This window comes from Mus caroli, unplaced genomic scaffold (genome assembly GCF_978045245.1).
Source record: "Mus caroli unplaced genomic scaffold, Mus_caroli_1 scaffold_15, whole genome shotgun sequence".
NCBI classification, from domain to species: Eukaryota; Metazoa; Chordata; class Mammalia; order Rodentia; family Muridae; genus Mus; species Mus caroli.
Window position 1 is genome coordinate 104,234,375 of NW_028227270.1, and position 20,916 is coordinate 104,255,290.

Sequence of the window (20,916 nt, forward strand, 5' to 3'; positions counted from 1 at the left end):
AGCATCATAGGTGATGGATAGATCATCATCATTTACACAAGAGTTAATCATGTTGAAATATTTTTCATCTATGGGATTTTTGCAAGTCTCCTTTATAAAATATGTTTGCTACTTACCAACCGATAAAAAATTAGTAAAATTATTATGAATATTACTATTTGTTTTATACTTTTATGTGATGTCCTTATGGACCGGAGGCCTAAGGGTCCTACATCTACATGTTTTTGATTAGTTATTTTTACACTTTCAGTGCATTTTCTCTTTTAATGCCTCTTTCTAATTTATCATACATTTCTCTTATTGTCCAATCAGCTGAAACAGTATTGGGATAGTGACAAGAACTGTTTTTAAACCATGGGGCAATTGCTTTAGATGATTAGCAGCTCACTGGTAGGGAAAGCTCATGGTATTTTAGGCCATCACTTTGCCTGCAAAGATACTTTTTGCATGTGTTCCAGCTTTTTGTAAATAGCTGAGCTCTAAATAAGTGAAGTGTTTCTGTAATTCCATTTGAAAATTTGTGTGGAAAATTAAGGTATGTACCCCTGTGGAGAAAGTTAAGGTCAAGTAATTCATTCCTGAATGTGAATAGTCATAAGGAGGCGCACACAGTCACACAGGAGGCTCAGAACTAGTATTAACTAATCAAATTGCTCCCAGAGGAGTCTTCACTTCCTAGGTCAGTTCTTAACACTCGCCATTGATGGCTGAGACCTCCAAATGCTTGCTTAGTGAATGGACAGAGAAACAGGAAATTAATGAAAATGGATGGTATAAATCTGTTTTATACAGAAATGTCTTAAACAACTGGTGTGAGGGCAAAAGGCACTTCATCAGATGTTAGCATTGCACAATACTGCCCAATTCTCAGGGAAGCTAAATCTTTTGGTTGCTATATTATTTCTTTTCTTAGCTTAAGATTCACTGGCAATTGTGTAAGCTTGTGATTATATCAGCATTTTGCAAGTCAGTCTTTTTTTTTTTTTTTCTATTTTAAAAAGGGTTAAACTACCATTTCTCTACAGGGAAGAGGAAAATAAACAATTCTGAAAAGTAATATATCTACTGGTACTCCAACATTTATTGCCCGTAGACTGGTTTTGACCCTGGCAGGAAACACTGTAGTGCTATAATTTATGTAGAAGAGGACAATCGGTAGAATAGTGTATATTTGCCTGCCATTTTACCTTTGTAATTATTGATCAGTTCTGTAACATTTACAGATGTTTGTTTACCAATAAATTAATTTGTTACTTTCTCAGTATTCAGTTGGGGGCTGGGATGATTACAGCTTGTGTAGTTTCCTTCTATTTAATCTTTAGATGCTATATAGGAACCTGTAGGGCAAAGGAATTGAGTCTTCTAGGATTGCGATTACATTTTGGTGATGACATTTATGTAGAAGTTAAAAAAAAACTTTGAAAGGAATTAGGAATTTTATAATATATAGGCTTTTCTCACATTTTCACTCTTTCAAACTACCTAAAATACCACACCTGTATAACGTAACAATGGAAACATTTTTGCTAAAAGGAAAAAAAAAAAAAAAACCAAAGAGATTTGGTTTGAATATAAAGAATGATGAGTCTTGGCTGATGATGAATTTGGTGGACATTGTTGTGTTCTGTAAGTAATGTTTAATTTAAATGGGACAGGTTTCAAAGGATCCATAACTTCTAAATAAAAAAACAAAATGATGACTGAAAACTCACCCATGGAATTAAATTCTTGTTCCTGGGAATTGTATGTCAAAGTAACCTCACCCATACACACCCCACCTTGGTAGTGTTTTGGATTCAGAGCCACAGAGAGATTGTTCTGTGGTATCCAGGTAGCCTAGAATTTATTACCCCCCATCACAGTCTCTGGAAGAAAGGAATGATCTATCAGCATATGGCTGTAGTGGTGAGTTTTGGCTATACATATCTGTGTTCCTGGCAGATATATTAATGAAAGACACACACACACACACACACACACACACACGCTAGCTTATTTTTAAATGCCTTGGCTACCTCAAAGGATGAGCACTCCTAAACCTTCCCTTGCTACCTCAGACCCAATCAGGAAAATGGCTAGTGGCCACTTACCCGAAATTTCAGGTGGCTGGTTGACTTTATCTCCCATATAGTGGCCATCCTTCTTCCCCTAGTCCTGGCGATTCTGCATTCCCCTTTGCATCCTACCTGAACAACTCTAAGTGTCCTGCTCTATGCTCAACCATTGGCCATTGGCGTCTTTATTGATCGATCAAAATCCAATTGGAGACAAGGACCTTCAGCATCTGGACATGCAGATTCCCGATTGAATCAAACCATTAGAACCAATCTCCAGCATACGGCTTACAGTAACATTTGATACGTTTGCACTTATCATATCTGCTACTACTAGGTTTTTTTTTTTTTTTTTTTGGTAAGGGACAAAAAGAAGTATTAAATAATACCGGTAAAACACATGCCTGAACATTCTGCAATGAAAACCTTTGACAGTACCATCACACTGACTATCTTTAAGGGTCAGTGAAGAACTGTGCTCAAAATAAGTTAAATGGCCTTGATCTACCCATATTACAGAAATTACAAAAAAATAGTTTGTTTACTTTGTCCTTGGTCACAGGCTTATACAGAAGGTTTAGGTAGGAGGTGAAAGCACAGTTTGTTTTTTGACGGGAAGATGTGTTTTCCACATTTCCAAAAGCATACCTAGTTGACAACACTATATCTGTATATAGGGTTATATATTATGCCATATATAATTTCATACCATATATATATATATATGCTCTATACATTTATATTATGTTATATTATATTATATCTGTATACCTCTAGTTATATAGGTATATCAGTAATCACCAGCTAACACACTCCTATGTTCTGAGGCACACTTTGTATAAGGTGCTTAGTTTCCTCTACCTTGCTAGGTAGGTGTTTGTTGTATACTTTACAGATTTAAGAGTTAAGATTTAAACTGCTAAAGGGAATTGTTGAGTTCACACATCTACTATGACAGAATAACTGTTGTAACTGATGAGAGTCTGAATTTAAAATGATTTAAAACACCTACTGTGGTTTTTCTAGGAGAAAAAATTGGTCTGGTTTAACTGGCCATCCCGTATACCTTTTAGAAGTCAATCTCACCATATTACACTATCTCTGGCTTCAATATAATGTAAGTGAATTATTTCATCTCTTTCCATGGAAGTAGATATAAATCAGTACAGGTATAGTCTTCTAAATTAACTTAAAGAAGCTGTAGCATAAAGCCAAGTCATCATGAATTAGAGGGAGGCTCTCCAGACATATTCTGAATCTAAGTAAATGATTCAACTTCCACACTCTTATTTTATTTCCATACCTATTTCCAAAGTTGCCTCATGCGCTATTTGTTCTATTGAGACATAAGCATATTGCCTTCCCCTGACAAATAATCTCTGGGCTTCTTACTGGAGGCTGTCCTTATCACAAATTTTTGCTTACTCCTGGTAAGGCATTTTCAACTTACAGTGAAGTGTCTATCTAGTACCTGCCCTGTTCTACCACTGTGAAGTCCATGGGGAGTTGGGTGGGGGCAACAAGACAGACCTTCAAAGCCTTTCAATTTTAAAGTGTTACTTTATCTTAATGGACATGTGATACAGTAAATAGTTATGGAACACAAAGAGATAATATGATGTTCAAATGCCGGTGTTCTATAATGATCAAACCAGGGGAATTACTATATCCATCAGCTGCTATTTGACAAGCCCAGGGCCTACTCATTCCTGCTGGGTCTTTGAATTAGTGAATCCTTTATAATCTATCTTGGTTTCTCAGCTGTCAAGATTTGAAAAAAATAAAGCAATCTGCATACTTGCTCAGCAGGAACAGCCAGTTTATTTACATGGAAATAAATACAAAATTTGTCCTTTAAGGAGCTATGCTTTATAGGTTACATCACATAACTTACTGGTTGCTTTTCTGTGCCCCAAATATAGTCCCTCCCCACCACAGGAAAAACATGCCCTCCTCGATTTTCTTTTTAAATTTTTTCAGATTTTTTTTTTCTGGTGCAAATTACCAGACCTTGTGGAACTTAGAGGTCACAGATTTTATATTAGATTTACTTTCTCTATATTATTTTATTTTAAATTTAAGCACCTCTATTTGAAAGGAATATTTCAGGTCAGTTCACTTTGTCCTCAATTTAAACATGTAGCACTCTAAAAAGCACTTGTATATAGATTTAAAGGTGGTGACTAAAGAATTCTAGCTAATTTCCTTGTCCTAACTGTGGCGGACAGTGCTAATCAACCCAAGCTCTTTCCCATCAGACCTGTATGCCACTTGATTTTAGAGACTCTGGTTGGCACAAGACTCTAACAATCTTCTGGAGATTGTGGGCAGGAAAAAAAAAATCAATTTGTCATCCATAAAATAATGAATCATGTAATAAACAAAATATGTTGATTTTTTTTCCTTTTCCGGGAACACCTTGAAGTTTTAATGAAAAGGTACATTGCAATGAAAGGTTCTGACATTCTCCCATGCTCTATGACTGATAAATATAATTTTATCTATAAAAATATTTTTGGAAAGAAATGAAGGTTTGAATTAAAAAAAAAAAAAAACACAGCCACAAGGATAATAGATAATGTACTTTCCCTCGTAGACAAGTTCTCACTGAACTTCATATGGAGAGGTATGTCATCAGCCTGGCCCAGATATGACCCTATGGGGACAGCCACTTAGTCCCACTTCCTTGTTAGCAGAAACTAAAAGGTGCAGAATGGAAGGCCAGGCCAGATGGGAGCACTCATCTTTTCCACGAACATCGGGATTGGGTTAGCACATTCCTGTTGTGTTCAAGAAAATTGGTGTTAAATCCCTAGTGAGTGGCCACATTTCTGTTAAGTTCCTAGGACAGTGCTTTTTATCAGTTCTTTTTTGCTACCCTTATTACAAGAGTGAGTGGTACTAACCATGATTCTTTGTACTTGCTGTGATCCTTCATGGTAATGTTTAAGGAAATCGTTGAAAGTTCTGTAATGTACCTTAGCCTTACTAGGAGTTACTCTCTTCTCAGAGGCCTGGCTGTTGCTGGTGGTTTTAAGGAAGCAGGGCCTGCCTAGGACTGGAAACAAGGATTGGACTAGGCCAGAAGCTCTTTAATCATTTCTTTGGGGGCCTTTGTTCTCTTGAGGCTCTCTTGGTTACAAGAAACAGACATGCACTTAAATTGCCTCACGTGAAGGAAGAATTATTCAAAGTTTTTGTGCGGGAGAAGCTGAATGACCAGCTTCACTGAGAACAGTGCTGAGCTGCAGCATGGCCTTGACATATCGGTCTTGTAATCTGGTGCTGTAGCCATACTTGCCCCTTCCTTTACTATCTGGCTTCCTCGGTGCATTTGGAGTCACTACCACTTCATAAATATAGCACAGTCTCTATCCTTAATGGCCACCCAACCCTGTTAACTACCACCTACCTGCTGAAGTGGCCCCAGTTAATAAGTTCAGGGGCTGTTTATTCCGGTTCTCAGTTCTGTAGAAAGGACCCGAGAACAACTCATTGTGCAAAGACGGACCATAACATCACACATACACAAGTCCAGAGTTTTACTCTGCTGGAGTCAGGATGCTGTCAGTTTAATCAGCTGTTCCCAGGAGTTGCCAAAATCGTAGTTGCCTTTCCTAGTCTCTTTGTTTTCTGGGGCTTCCATTACCTGTGGAGGTGTGAGAACATGATCAGTAAGCCTGGGATTAGGACCACAGAGTCTCCTTAACTTACTTGAGGGTGTTAAAGCAATACAATGGCCATTTCTAAAGCTGGCTCCAAAAGACTAAGAACAAAATTAATGTTTAGGAATTCTACCTATGACTTTTAAGATTTACAACTATTTTCATTTGACAGAAATAGAATCATTTCAGAAACATTAAATGTTCCTATAATTATTACTATTTGCTATCATGATTGAATGATTTGGACTGTTCTCTTGTCACCCCAAAATGAGATGAGAGTAAAATTATCTCTAGAAATTATCAGAAAGTAACCCAGTGGATTACAGGTTTCCAGGCTGAGAAACTTCAATTGCGTTATAGAGCTACCTTTATATTGCCATTGCATTATAGATATAAATTCTGCATTTCCTGTTCCTCTGCCTATCCTGCTGATGAGATGAATTTTTAACAGTCCCTTGGGATCAGACCTGTACTTGATATCAAATTTGAAATATTTTGTGAGATAGTATGCTAAAGGTTAGTGTACTTCTGGTAAGATGGCACTTTTGAAATCTCTTGCCATTTTTTTTTTTTTTGGTCTGGCTGGGTGGTGTATGTTATGTGTGGGGTCCAGAACACTCTATCTTCCTCTGAGATGTGGACAGTTCTTTTTTTAACTGGCTAACAAGTCCCTGGGACACGAGTCACTGCACGAGCTGGTGCTAGGGTTCTAGAAATGTGACTCTAAGCCTGGCTCGTTATGTATAATACTGTATGTACAAGAGGATCTGAACTCAGGTCTTCATGTTTGCAGAGCAAGTACTGTATCCACTCCACTAAGCCATGTTACCAGACTCCTATATGATTTTTACTGAACACAGATAAAGACTATATCACAGTCTATTTATCCAGCCTTTTCAGTTCTGATGCAGGCGTCTTAGGACTGTTATTATGTACACAGACCAAACTCCCCAGTATAGAGTGGGTAGTACCATTGTGAGCAGAGATCGTAGGGAAAAAAATCAGGCAGATTGATGGGGGAGTAACAGGAGCTTGCACTGAGTGGAGCTTGTTCTGGCTCTGTTGATAAACTGGTCGGTAAGAAATTCACCTAGCTTCTTTTTAGGACACCGTTTCCTCATCTGCAAAATAGCCATCAGTTTCTTTCATAGTCCCCAAGGATCCATGAAAAATTTGCTTATTAATAATGGGAAGAATGCTTGTAATGTGTAAATATTTCCTAAGAAGAGCTGGTATCTTTCCTCTCGCTATAAGATTGGAGCAGCATCTCTTCTGCTCATCTGTAATTTAGTCAGCTTGTGTACATACTGCATTGCATTAAACGCTGAACTCTGATCCTCATGTTTAAACATATTAAATACAAAATATGAGTAGTGTAAATTGTATGAAACACTTTTGTCTCCCACTTGGAGTCTCAGCAATGCCAGGTCACCAGAAACATTACACAGATGCTGCCAAAACTAAGTGGATGTCTTTCAGACTGTGATTGGCAAATGGCTCTGTGGCAGAAGCAGTAGAAACTCATCGCACACTATTTATTAGTGGGCCAAGGAAGATGGAAGGTGGGCAAGGACTAAAGGAAATTGTTTAGTTTATTTGCACATTAACTTTTGTAATGCTACAGAACACAGAGAGGCGTCACTGATAAGAAACTCCAAGTTTGAAAGTTTGCATTCCCACAATAGCTTGGCCTCTGTTTGCTGCCATAAAAGAACATCATTTTCCCTCCCATCAGACACAGTTCTAAGACGGGCCAGTTCTCCATTCGAGTTGTGGGGAAGGGGGACGTTATTCTTTAACTTCCAGTATCACATTTTACATGTTGTTCTTTTATTATAAAAATTTGAGTGCCACATGATTGGGTTACTCTATCCCACAGAGCCACAGAGGAACTCTGTGCAGGCTGCTCACTGGCATCATCACATCTCACTATTCAGCTGCCCATCTATTAGTTTTCTTTATCCCATATCTTAATGTTGGGGATGAACAGTGATTTGCAGCATAAGCAGAAAGCCTCATGGGGATGAGGATAGGAATTGGGTGTGTTTATAGGTCCTGCAAGCTGTGGACAGGATCGGTGTGGTCCTTTAAGCTGTAGATAGGAACTAGATGAACACATCAGTCCTATGGGATATGGACAGGTGCTGGGCAAGTGTGCAGGTTTTATGGAACCTGTAAAGAAGCTGGGCAGGTGTGTAGGTCCTATAGGTTGTGAAACTCTATAACTTGCCCTGGTCATATCATGCTCTGTTCTATTTTGGCTGAGACTGGCTTTGTTTTTAATTTCTGAAAACTTTCACCATGATTCTCCAAAGTCTTTAATAGTTTTTCCTGGGAAAAGTTGAAAAACTATAAAACAAACTCCTTGAATTAGAGTAGAAACTAATGAGGAGGTAAGTTTGAAGATGGCCATGCTTTGGTTTCAGTTTTCAAGAGCTGTAAGTGGACACAGAGAAACTTAGCAGCTCTACTTATCAGTGACTCCTCTGTTCTCTGAGAGGGGGAGATTTATGGCATCCACAGGGGCTAGGGCCACATAACCCAGTGTGAGCTTACAAGGCGTTAGCTCCTCGATGCCAAGTGAATTTTGGAAATGATTCTCCTTTGCTGACAGTCCCCTCATTACTGATTGTGTGGACTCATTTATCAGGCATTTCTTAAAATAAACCGTTCATTTATACTAATAGGACTTGGCAGCAAGAAAAAATTGGCAGGACTTGGAGTTCCTAGTGTGCCCTCCCTTTTTAAAATTGAGTTGCCTTTAAAAAAAAATTAAAACACCAACATTGAGGAGTTTGAAACATTTTGAGATAACAATTTTCAGAGACCAGCATGGAGTTCATTAAAGCAGAAACAATGCCATTATAAATCTTCAAAATGGTAAAGAGGAAATGTTTTCAAAGATACTTACCAAAGGACACAATAAGTCTGCTGTCGCCTACTTTGTCCTTTCCTACTCTTCAGGCATGGAACTCCTCTTGTGGATACGTGTGTTCCTATTTTTGGCACCACATGAGCTTTTGACGAAAGGTAGCTCACTTCTCCATGGGGTGTTCACTCTCCTCCTTGAAGGCTAGATCAGCTAGCTGCTTCTCTTCGTTACACACAAGATATGCTGTTCATCTACAGCCAAGATGATTCTTCTCAAGGCTTTCTTAGTTCTGCTCTGGGCTTCTGGTACTAAATTTCCATCTCATACTTCCCAGGAATTAAGGGACATTAGTAGAACTGACCACCCTTTTCTCCCCCCCAAAACAAAAACAAAAACAAAAACAAAAACAAAAACAAAAACAAAACCAATAGCAATGGAACTCACAATAAAATTTAAGTTCCAGTTGACTCTTTTGACTCAGGAAAAGTTTGTCAGCTCTGGGAATAAAAAAGGCCAAAGAGACTCCAACAAGTGTTCAAGTGCATTCTTGCATGTGTGAATGCAGAGGCATTTGATATACACACACACACACACACACACACACAACTTGTAACACACCATATAGGGATGTGCTTTTAGGTAACAGAGCTATGTGGGTCACATTGTGTGTTGAAACTTGAGACCACATAAAAATGATGCACATCACTGTCTGGGGGTAAGTGAAATCTTTACAAGTACAGAGGTCTGCCGATAGATGTCTCTAAAAGGGGTGCTATGTACGAGGTGGATGGAACTCCAGTGCTTTCCTACCCTTGAGTTAGTGTCTGAACTGCTGCTCAGACAACTTGTATAGGTGGCTATTGAATAACAAGTGGCCGCTATTCTCTTTATATCCTTTTTACATTTGCTTTAGAGCTTGTTATTTTGGAAAACTGATCCTTATAGTAGACAGTTATTTTTCTGAGATTTATATTTTGAGGTTTATGACTTCTGCCCAAACTTTAAGAAGGAATAAATATATTAGTTAATAATAATGCTATTGCATTAAGAGTAATAATTACTTGGTGGTGATAAGTGTGTAGATTTTTTTTTTTGCCCTTTACTTTCATTAATATTTCCCTAAAATTTACAGTATTACCTTAGTATTTTAAAAGTGATTTTCGAGAGAAGAAAGGTAGATCCCTTAATTTTTAAGTGTTATTAAATGTTGTTTTTCCATTTGTTTTTTCTTCATATACACAGGAAATCAGTGTGTAGCATTCTCCTCATTCCCCTTTAATTCTGCTTCACTGCATAGCAGAGACTTCTCAATACTTCAGTCCATTTCTGCTAACCTGTTGCAGAAAGCACATAGTGGGGCCTGGGATAGTTCTGCTGTGCAAACCTGAGGACCTTAGTTTGGTATCGTGGTGTAATGAGAGAATTGACTCCTGAAAGGTGACCTCTATCACATACATACACACACACACACACACACACACACACAGACACATACACACACACACACACACACACACACACACACACACACACAAGTAACCAAAATAAATTAGAATATTTTTATGCTTATGTTGAGACACTATCACAGAGACAGGATGAGTTCCCAGGAGAGGGCATATGATTAGAGATGAGGATGATAGAAGGTAGGCTCAGGGACAGCAGATTTTTTCACACCCTTTTTCTGGTCATAGATTCTTGTTCTAGTGATGAACTTTGAAAATTCCTAAGAATGTCTTCTTAAAGAAAATAGCCTTCATAATAAATTACTAAGAAAATATACTAACTCAGTGTATGGGTGAGAACAGTGATTTAGGCTAGAATGTTACTTTTATTTTATTAACATGAGGTAATTATTTTTGTTATTGATATTTAGGTTTTGTCTTACTGAGGAATGAACTCAGGACTTCACACATACCAGGCCAGCAGTCTACATCTGACCTATACCTCCAGCTTCTGCTTACCTCTGAAATCAGAGATCTTTTATTTACTTGGCATACTGTGATGTACCTTCCTGGGAAGTTGGATGATCTAGTCCGATGCCCTTAGTATGACCCACAGCCTCAGGAAACACACATAAAATGATTTTGTTCTCCAAATCAACTGGATTCTGATCTATCAAAAGACAGAAATGGAAGATTCATCATATTTTATCTCTCAGTATTGAGCCTGGACATATGATTCATTAAAATGCTTATTTCCTAATTATACACTGAATTAGGATGTGAGGAAAGTTTTTGAAGTGTTTGTGTATTTCTATCCTTGCCTTTGTACTTTCCTCAAAGGTTTACCTAGTATGGCATGCTGGTTGGCTGGTTGGTTGGTTGGTTGGTTAGTTGGTTGGTTGGTTGGTATCCACACACAGCACAGTTAAAGCCTGACTGCAGAGCAAACACAAGCAGGTTTTTGGAACAAATGTGGGGGAAGGGTGGTTTCAGAACTTAGTTCTGTTCCTCTCATCAGCATGCCTTTGTACTGGGGAATGCTTACCTTCTTCAGCTGGAGTTCCCCTTGGATGGGCTAATTGCATTCTTCTCATTTTCCTTTTTAGTGTTTCAAGTGGACCATTCAGAACTGCTGAGGTCACCCTCTTCTGGTAGTTATTCTGAACACTTTTACATCATTAACATCCTACATGACTTGGGATTACATTCAGAGAACTAAGTCACTTACCCCTGGAAGGGACTCTTGTAGACTAATCCCCCATTAATACTCTGAATTCTTCATCTCTTGAGCTAGCGTGTGTCCTTTTTATGACCCCTGTATAGCTTGTCTTTTCTGTAAGAGGAACTGGAGAAGAGAATCCTTTTAAAACAATTCTAATACTTAAATGACTTACAATGTCCTTAATAATAGCTTGCACTGTATCATCAGACATGATTACTGTATACATAGGTAGTAATAGACTCAGGTGGCTAGAAAAACCAACACTGAATGAAGTCCCAGAACCTAAAAACTCACCCAGAGCTTGTGATTTTTGTTACCTGAAACCAGTCATTTAACCACATGGAAACTTTGTTTCATCACTGCCCTAGGAATTATGGTTCGTGTATTGTAAAAAATAGACAGTACTAACATCCATACCCATGGTAACTAACAGAGATAATCCTTTATGCAATTTCTGGGTAACAAAATATATTGTAAAAACCAATTATAAGGAGACATTCTGAGTATGGTCAGCAGGCATATAGATTTAGTAAATCAAATGTATAATAATCTCTGTTCTCACTGGCTCTGCCCTAGATAAATTCTATCCATTTATTCCTGAGGAAAGACACACTGCTACAGAGTTCTCTTGAAAACACAAAAGGTTGTGTGTCGATGGACTGGGTAGGAGTATCTCCATTTTTCATTAATTCATTTTAGGTGAACCAGCCATGAATTCATTATCATAATCAAACAACTCTGACAGTTGGGCTGTCTTCCTTTATCTCACAGCCCAGTTATTACATTATTTTCAGTGTAAGTAAATCTCCTAAGTCCCGCTGGAAGCATCTTCATTCTAGCTAGAGAATAGGAACTTCTTGTTGCAACTTCTTTAGACTAAATGGTAATGATAATTTAGGATCAATCCAGAAAAGTCCTCCAAGGCTTGCTTGTGATGGCTGGGAACATTCACACTAGAAACACTTTTCCTTTTATTTGTACGATATATTATCACTATTCCCAAAATAATGTAATAACACAAAGAAAAATGGTTACAGGAGTAAAACAAACAAACAAACAAACAACAAAAATACCTGGATGTAACAACTTCTAAGTCAGTGGGCTTCATGAGCGAAAAATTATAATTGTTTTACAATTTAGCAAAGCCACTAGGGACCTGATTGTAATTTTGTTTTTAAAAATCTGAGTTTGCATAAGACCTTGAGTTTCCTCATAGAAAGTCAGTAAGTTAAGTATTGATCAAGGGCTGAGGAAACTGGAGAGCGGTATCTCAGACAGACATGATAACAGCAATATGCAGAGGCTGCACTCCACAGGAATGACTCTGCAAGTGACAGAAGAGAGACCACTATTAGTGAAGGTATGGATGGTTGATTCCTGTGCAATATGCATTATAGCGTGTACTTTCTGGCACGTGTTCAACATCACATTTGATTAACAAAGAGAAGTGGTTCTCTAAGCTGTTAGATTGGGCTTATTATATGTTATTCAGCAAATATTTGCTTGACAGTCATTTCTTACTTTAATTACAGTACTGATAGGCAAAGATATTCATGGACTAGAAACCTCTGCCTTAGCAGAAGCAATCCTGAATTATTTTGCTAATTGTATTGCTCTTTACCATACACATAATTGAAAGAGCCTTCAGAAGCAGTTGCATATAGAAAGAATTGTATTTGTTAATGTTCTTCCCATTATTGTGATCAGGTACCTGACAAAAACAGCCTAAGGAGGAGCTTGTTTTGGCTTACGGAAGCGGGATGTAGTCCATCACAATAGGGAAGGATGCAAGTAGGAAAGTGAGGGACTTCTCACACTGTATCTCCAGTCAGGAAAAGAAGGATGCTGGTGCTCAGGTCAGCTCCTCATGATAATCCACTCTAGGGCTACATCTATCTCATGGGTGGTGCGAGCACATTCAGGGTGGATCTTCTTTCCTTAGTTTAATCTTTCTAGAAATGGTCTCATACACACTGAGAGGTATTTGCTTGCTGGTTCAAGTCCAACTGAGGTGACCATAACCAAAAAGAATAGATCCCTATAATAAATGAAACTCAAAATTGAGTGCATATGGCTCGGTGTAAAAATGTATTGCAGAGGTAGGTTTAAACAGTTAATTGTGAGCCTTCATGAAAAATACAGGCTGCTGGTGACAACGCTGGAGTCTCTGAAGATGCTTCTTGCAGTGGAGGTTAGCCCTTTTATGTTTTGGATCATTATGAATGTCACTGGGATTCTAACCTGGGCCATTACCATTCTTTGGTACCTGCTGGAAAACATTTGCAGCACTTTTGAGTTGAGAGACTCTAAATAGCAGGAATATTAGAGGCCAGGAGCTCATATAAGAGTATTAGGAGTAAACAGAAAACAAAGATGGAGAGAATCAGATCAGAAAAGATCTTCAGATCCAAGAGTCAGCCTGCCAGTGTGTTCTCTAATGTATCTTTTTGTCTTATTTATCCAAAGACAAGTGTTAGCTTGACAAGCAAGGTTTCCCGGGTGTAACTGAAATATCACTCTTCATGCTAGGAGAGTCTCAAGTTTGAAAGATAGAAGACAGCTGATAAATACCACTAAAGGGAATACCAGTATTTTCTAATAAAGGTATTAAAAACAGTTGTCCTTTTCGCAAAAGGGTAAAGAAAAACCCAACAAAACAGAAAGAGCCAGCAAGTAGTTACAAACCCTCATATCCTTCTAGGCAGTGATGCAGGTGACTTTCTCTAGGCTGCTAGGCTACTCTCAGCCTTCTTTGATGCTTGGCTCAATTGAGAATGGCTCTCAGCTGCCTTTTCCATTTACTCTTGAGGAGGAAGGGACCTAATGAATTTTGTTAGTTTCAGGGGCTTTCTAAAACTATTTTGAGTTGTTTTCTTTCTGTTTTAAGAAACTTTCCTGCAAGATGAAGTGTTTCAATCTTACAAGCAGCTACTACATAGTGTATACACATGACCACATTTTAATAACTGGAGGAAACTCCTTAGTTCTTTCTGGAAGTTATGAAAATCAAATCCCTACATTCAGCTTGGTTCGCTCAGTTGTTAGAATGTAAGTTTGCAGCACAACAGGAGTTTGACTGAATGGAGTCCAGAGATAGGAATAAAGATTTGGTGAGAATTAAGGCCATGCTATGATCCTGTCCTTTTAGTTAGGTTTACTCTAATTTTATCCAGTTTTTCCTGTTTTAAAGTTTATTTGATATATATTATACATATTTCTGGCATATAGCATAATATTTCAATGTATGACTATGGTACATAATAATTTGGTCAGATTCTTTGGCAAATCTTTCACCTCAAACAGGTTTTGCTCAAGAAAATTCAAATCTTATTCAAAGCTATTTTGTAATACATAACTGAATGCTGTTAGTCATGCACTTCTGTGCTTATGAACATTAGAATTTATTCCATCTGACCAGATGCACATTCACCTCTAATTTATTTATAATCACAGGATAAGCACAGCAGTTTAGACATTCTAAAAAACACAGAATTGATCGTATTGTAGTAAAAATCAGTTAACACGATTTATTTCAATTTATATGTATGAGTGTTTTGTCTGCAATTATGTCTGTACACCACTGTGTGCAATGTCCTCAGAGGTCAGAAGAAAGCCGTGAGTTCCTTGGAATTAGTTTTAACCAGTGATTACTGGTTATAGCCACATGGTCGTGGTCATGAGCTGCCCTCTGGGTACTGGGAATCAAACTGGGGTTCTCTGTCAGAGCGGCCTGTGCCTTCATCCACTAAGTAGTCGAGAAGATTCTCTTTAACAAATCTGTGTGGGTGATTCACTATTTCTAACAGTGGGAACATCATTGGAACTTTTTGTAAGATAAGGGAAACTTTATGTCCACTAGTTAGCAAGTCGCTCCTCCCCTCAGCAGTTACTAACCATCAGTCTTCTGCGGGATACCCCAGGTGAGTGCACGCAGGACAGCCAGCTGTGACTGGCTTATTTTGCCTAACATAATTTCTTCAAGATTCATCCATATGGCATGGATTTCCAAATCCATTCAAATAATATCACAGAATTTTCTACAGTAATTTTCTACACACTTCTATATGCATCAGTCCATCAATGGGCCTTCGTTTTCATATCTTACCTATTGTGTATAGTACTATAATAAACACCATCTGGCTAAAATTTCTTTAAGGTCTAGAGCTCAATTCCTTCATATACTGAAAGGTATGTTTACTTCACTATAAGGTAGATTTTTGAGTTACGTCTTTAAATTATGCCATGTAATTCAGAAAATGACTAGTTTATTTTACAATTCTATTGATTAAATCATGAAAGGGCCTGACTTTTGTACCCCTGAAACATTGTGACCAGACTGTTAGATATCTGAATTAGTTACTCATTCTCAGTGTGACCAAATCACCTGACAGAAAGTAACCTAAGGAAGGAAGATCTTTTATTTTGACTCATGAAAGTATAGTCTCTCGTTTTGGGGAAGCTAGGTGCTTTGGCGGTGAAAGTTGTTCATGTGTTAGTGGGTTAGGAAGCAGACAGACTGGGAGACAAGTATCAAAGTCATGAGCCCTTGAGAGCTTTCATACAGACAAAGCATAACAACACGTAAGGTTTGTACAGCACTGAATCGCATTTATACTAATTACCTCATCCACTGCATATAAGATGTATGGTATATAAAATGTGATGACGGTGATTTCCACTTTTGATAAATATGTAAATAAGGAAGCTCAGAAATGCCAGGAAGTGTGTGTAGGTTCTCTTGATTAGTAAATGCCGCAGAAGGAGTGTCTCCTCCTAAGAGCTGTCTTCACAATGTGTGTCTGTCTGTGTGTGTATGTAAAACGTAATGTTTCACAAATCATAATTCTTGTGACAATACATTTCCAGAGCTGAAACACAGTTTTAACTGTATACTAACTTTAAAATCCTATTTCTTAGAAGCGAGTAAGTATGTAAAGAGGACAGTTTTCCTAAAATACCCTTTATATGATGACTTAACACAGATTTGAAGGGCAGAATTAACATATGATAGAATAATGGTAGAGTAGGTGACAGAAATTATTTTCAGCTAAAGAAAATTAATTTTAAGGGCATAGTAATCTAATGCATGAATACTATTACCCCACCTTCACCTATGACTGTAAATTAGTCTAAATTCTGATCATCAAAATATGCCCTGGAAGAAGCTGGAATTGTTACTAATAGTTGTTTTAGAAACTCAGCTTGACTTATTAGTATAAGTATAGTATTAATGTAAATACTGAGTGACCATATGTGGTAGAGTCCTGCTAGTTTTCTTTAGACAACAACTGCTGTAAGCAATTAGTTAAAATAGTGTTTGATGTGGTCCTTTAATTTGTCAGTCTCAGAATATTACAAATGATGGAGAGGACTTACTTGAAGATTTGAGGCCGTAGAACTTTTTCTAATTTGCTTGCAGCTGGAAGCATAATATGCCTAATGCTACCGGGATAAAGAGGCCCCCACAGATGTTAAAGAAAATACAAGACCTATTTTCATAAGTTTATTAAAAATTTCTCTCTTTTATAAAATTTAGAATTTCTACTTACCAAATATTTATAGTATTTAACATAAGGAGAATCTGCTATTTACACTAAATGTATCTTTTTCCTTTTCAAATAAAAACACAAAGGTTGTTATGATAAAAGAAAGACCACTGGATTTGTCTTCATCAAGTATCTATCACTGAAAACATGACTCTATGAAGTAAACAGATATGTTTACTTAAAGAGAGAAGCAAAGTAATTCAAAATTGAAGAATGTTTCCCCTTGCTGGTCTGGCTTATCCAGTGTCCCACTACTTTCCAGAAATTGAACAGTGGGGTCTTAACCTGTTCATGGCTGTGGATGTAGCTTAATGACTTGAGACCTAAGATGCTAACTAGGCTGACCTGTTATTCTTGAAAGAATCCATAAGGGTACACGTTTGGATTTTGAGAGCAGGGCAAAGTTTGAAGAATAAATTGTCTAACACTGTTTCCATAGGTCCAATTCAAACAAACAGAATGTTGGAAAGGTTCTGCTGTCACAGCCAATGTTTAATAGAGACAGGAGGGAATAAAAAATGAAAATATTATTTCTAAATTTACATTTTGTCTTGCCTCAGTCCAAATTCTTATTGCTAACACAATCCAAAAATATACTTAAGGGCTCACCTGTGCTGCCACTCCACTGTTGTAAACATTTTACTGAAATGAATCGTTTTGTTTCTGACAGACGTTTTCTTTGGAATTAATCAAATATGCTAGGAATATAGTAACTAATTGGCCTTACACATATCTCTCTTCATTCACTTTCTTTTTTCCCCTCCTAATATGACCTTTCCCTCAGAGATCATGAACAAATGTTTGGATCCTGTGTTTCTGGCCCCCTCCTCCCCTAACATCTTCGTTCCCCTAGACTATTTCATTTCTATTAGCATATATCTCCATATGACTTTATCTGATTATATAAAAATCTAAGAAGCACAAATCACAGCAAACATATATCAGTTTGCAATGACTGTTTTAATTCACTTAATATTGTTGTCAAAATAATATTGTTGTATTTCTTTTTCCCAAAATGACATGACTACATCCTTCTTTTTGGAAGAATAAAACATTCCATTGTATATATTAATCACATTTTCCTCATTCTTTCTGTTGACTTGACTTGGAGTCGTTCAGATAAGTATTCAGGAGAAGTATAGCTGGGTTATATCATAGATCAACTGCTATGTTTTGTGCAATTTTTTTTTTCAGAAATGTCTGTATTATGTAGACAAAGAGAACTCTTATATGATACTGGTGGGATGTATAGTACTCCAGCCTCCATCAGGTTTCATCAAGGCAGTTTGATTTGAAAATGTCAGCTTTCCTAGGACTGAAGGTAATAACATCACAGAGAACTCAGAGAACAATCAAACTGGAATTCCATTGAATCACCTAGGGAACTTTTAAAATTGAAGATGCCTTTTCTGGAGTTTCTAACTTAGGAGATCAAATGTAGTCTGGGTATTTGTAATTTTAAGAGCACTTAGAAGGCCTAACAGATGTACATATTTGATAGCATCTATAACTCTAAATCCACATAACATTCACAAATGCTTCTTATTCTGACTTAAAAAATAAAAGGTTTAAATAGTTCTAGTGTTTTTTTCCGGCATTATGTGTATATTGGCCCTTGTTGAAATTTCTGTTTCATACACATTATGTGCCTCTCTGCTTTGGAGAGAGATGTTGGGGGCAAGAAATGGAAGGTTGGTGTACATCTTTGATGTGGTAACAGGCAGTCAGGCTCCTCAGACACCTCGATAATGATGAGTGATGGCTAGATACTCAGCTTACCATTATTTTCTCCATTAAGCCTCTTTGTTGTATAGGCTTTGTTCTCATAATTGTCGAATACTAACTATGTGAAGTTATTCTCACTGATGGGTGAGTGGCACACACATTTTAAGTTCATTTGCACTGTTAAAAAGTCAACTTTCTGTTTTATCTCATAGATAATATTTTCTGTTTCTCCAGTGTTGGATTTAACCTGTCTTTTGGACATTGGTATGTTAGACTACATGAGTCTGAGATTTCCTGACTTTGATCGATTCTAGAAATGTTTTGAAATGCCGACCCTCTATTATCTCCCCAGAACCTAAACTATGTGTGTACTTAACCGTATCACCTTAAGCTGTATGCCTTCTCTTTTGTTTTTCATAGTTTAAGTCCTTATTTTGGGATTCTTAGTTCAAGCTTGAAAATCACCATCTTTTCAGCCACATGTGTCTGGCATTCAACCTGTCCATTGAGTTTTTAATGGTAAGGCTATGCCTCTTCCAGAAATTAAGGGTTATAATCACTTCAGCGACTTATTTTATTATTATATAATTTGCATAACTTTGATTTCCTCTTATTTCATATTAAGTTTACATAAAGAATCTAATAATCATATAGGTAATGTATTTCAAGATTTGATTCTTTCTGATTTCTGGTTTTCTATCTCTAGTTTATAGTGACATATTTCTAGATATTCATGTGTGCTTGTATGTGGGTGTCTATATGTGTGTGTATATGTGTGATTATACATGTATTTGACTCTGTGTGCTTCTGTATATTTTTGTTTATTTGTGTGTATATTTATGTATACATGTATTTCTGTGTTCTTGTCTGTGTGTGTTTATGTGACTGAATATCTCAGTCTCCCCTCTGTGTCTCTCTGTCTGTCTGTCTGTCTCTCTGTGTACGTGTGTGTGTGTACATGTGTGTGTGTGTGTGTGTGTGTGTGTGTGTAAATGTGTGTTAGGTCCATTGAAACACTGTATGTCTTTGGGGCCTAAATTTTCATACATTAGTTTGTATTTGCATCTGACAGTTTGACACTGAGGACACTATGAGACTGATAACTCCTTAAACTAGTCCCTCCTAGAGTATTGTGGTTACCAAAGTGATATTTACTCATGATTCAAACTTATATGAAGACTGGCTTGTGGTTCTAAAGAGATTTATTTCTTCATTTATCTCATAGACTTAGATTAAGACTCAGTTTTTCACTTTATTGCTTGGGAAATGGATTCTGTTTCTTTCTTTTCAAATTTTATGGTACCTAGTTTTATGAAAGTAGCTCAAACATGACTTCTCACCTAGCACCGTTCTTTTTTTAATGTTCTTTTTTAAATTGGGTATTTATTTCATTTACATTTCCAATGCTATCCCAAAAGTCCCCCACACGCTCCCCCACCCACTCCCCCACCCACTCCCCCACCCACCCACTCCCACTTCTTGGCCCTGTCGTTCCCCTGTACTGAGGCATATAAAGTTTGCACGACCAATGGGCCTCTTTCCACTGATGGCCAATTAGGCCATTTTCTGATTCATATGCAGCTAGAGACATGAGCTCTGGCGGGTACTGGTTAGTTCATATTGTTCTTCCACCTATAGGATTGCAGATCCCTTTAGCTCCTTGGGTACTTTCTCTAGCTCCTCCATTGGGGGCCCTGTGATCCATTCAATAGCTGACTGTGAGCATCCACTTCTGTATTTTCTAGGCCCCAGCCTAGTCTCACAAGAGACAGCTCTATCTGGGTCCGAAAGATTTTCAGCAAAATCTTGCTAGTGTATGCAATGGTGTCAGCGTTTGGAAGCTGATTATGGGATGGATCCCTGCATATGGCAGTCTCTAGATGGTCCAACCTTTCATCACAACCTAGCACCATTCTTAACATGCATTTGCTATTCTCTATGTGGGCACTTACTCTTCCACTGTAAATCAACAGCATTGACCAAATGTTCTTGGGAAGGCTGCTGGCTGTAGAACTCACTTAATTAACAGCATATGATTTTCCCTGTCTATTGATTCCATCTGTCTAAGTCACTGTTCTTTCAGGGTGTTTCTTCAAGCATTCTAGTTAATTCATCCATACATTTTAAATATTTTTTGAGTGTACCCTAAGAATTTTAAATGTCTTGTCTTGTATAAATAAAGGAGATTCGGCAAGCTAACCCATCATATTTCTATAAATGAATTCCATTTTTCAGTTTATAATTAAAAAAGATTTTTCTTTTTTATTCTTATTTCATGTTACAGACATTTGGATCAATCAAACAAGACAAGTATAGGCAAAAATCTTAAGTAAATATCTTCTAGTACCTTCACTTTTTATTCCTAATTTGGAAATTTATACCTAGAGACG

General features: G+C 37.4%; 1 protein-coding gene across 4 annotated transcripts in view; it reads left to right on the forward strand.

The window, feature by feature from the left end:
* Positions 1 to 20,916, forward strand: part of Sugct (succinyl-CoA:glutarate-CoA transferase) — an 844,211-nt gene that overhangs the window by 765,233 nt on the left and 58,062 nt on the right. Inside the window, exon 14 of one of the 4 annotated variants that reach the window (XM_029468350.2) lies at positions 11,140 to 11,184. The exons of the other annotated variants lie outside the window; for them this stretch is intronic. Coding sequence (XP_029324210.1) covers positions 11,140 to 11,184 — 45 coding nt within the window. The remainder of the gene's footprint in view (positions 1 to 11,139; positions 11,185 to 20,916) is intronic. 4 annotated transcript variants of the gene reach the window in all.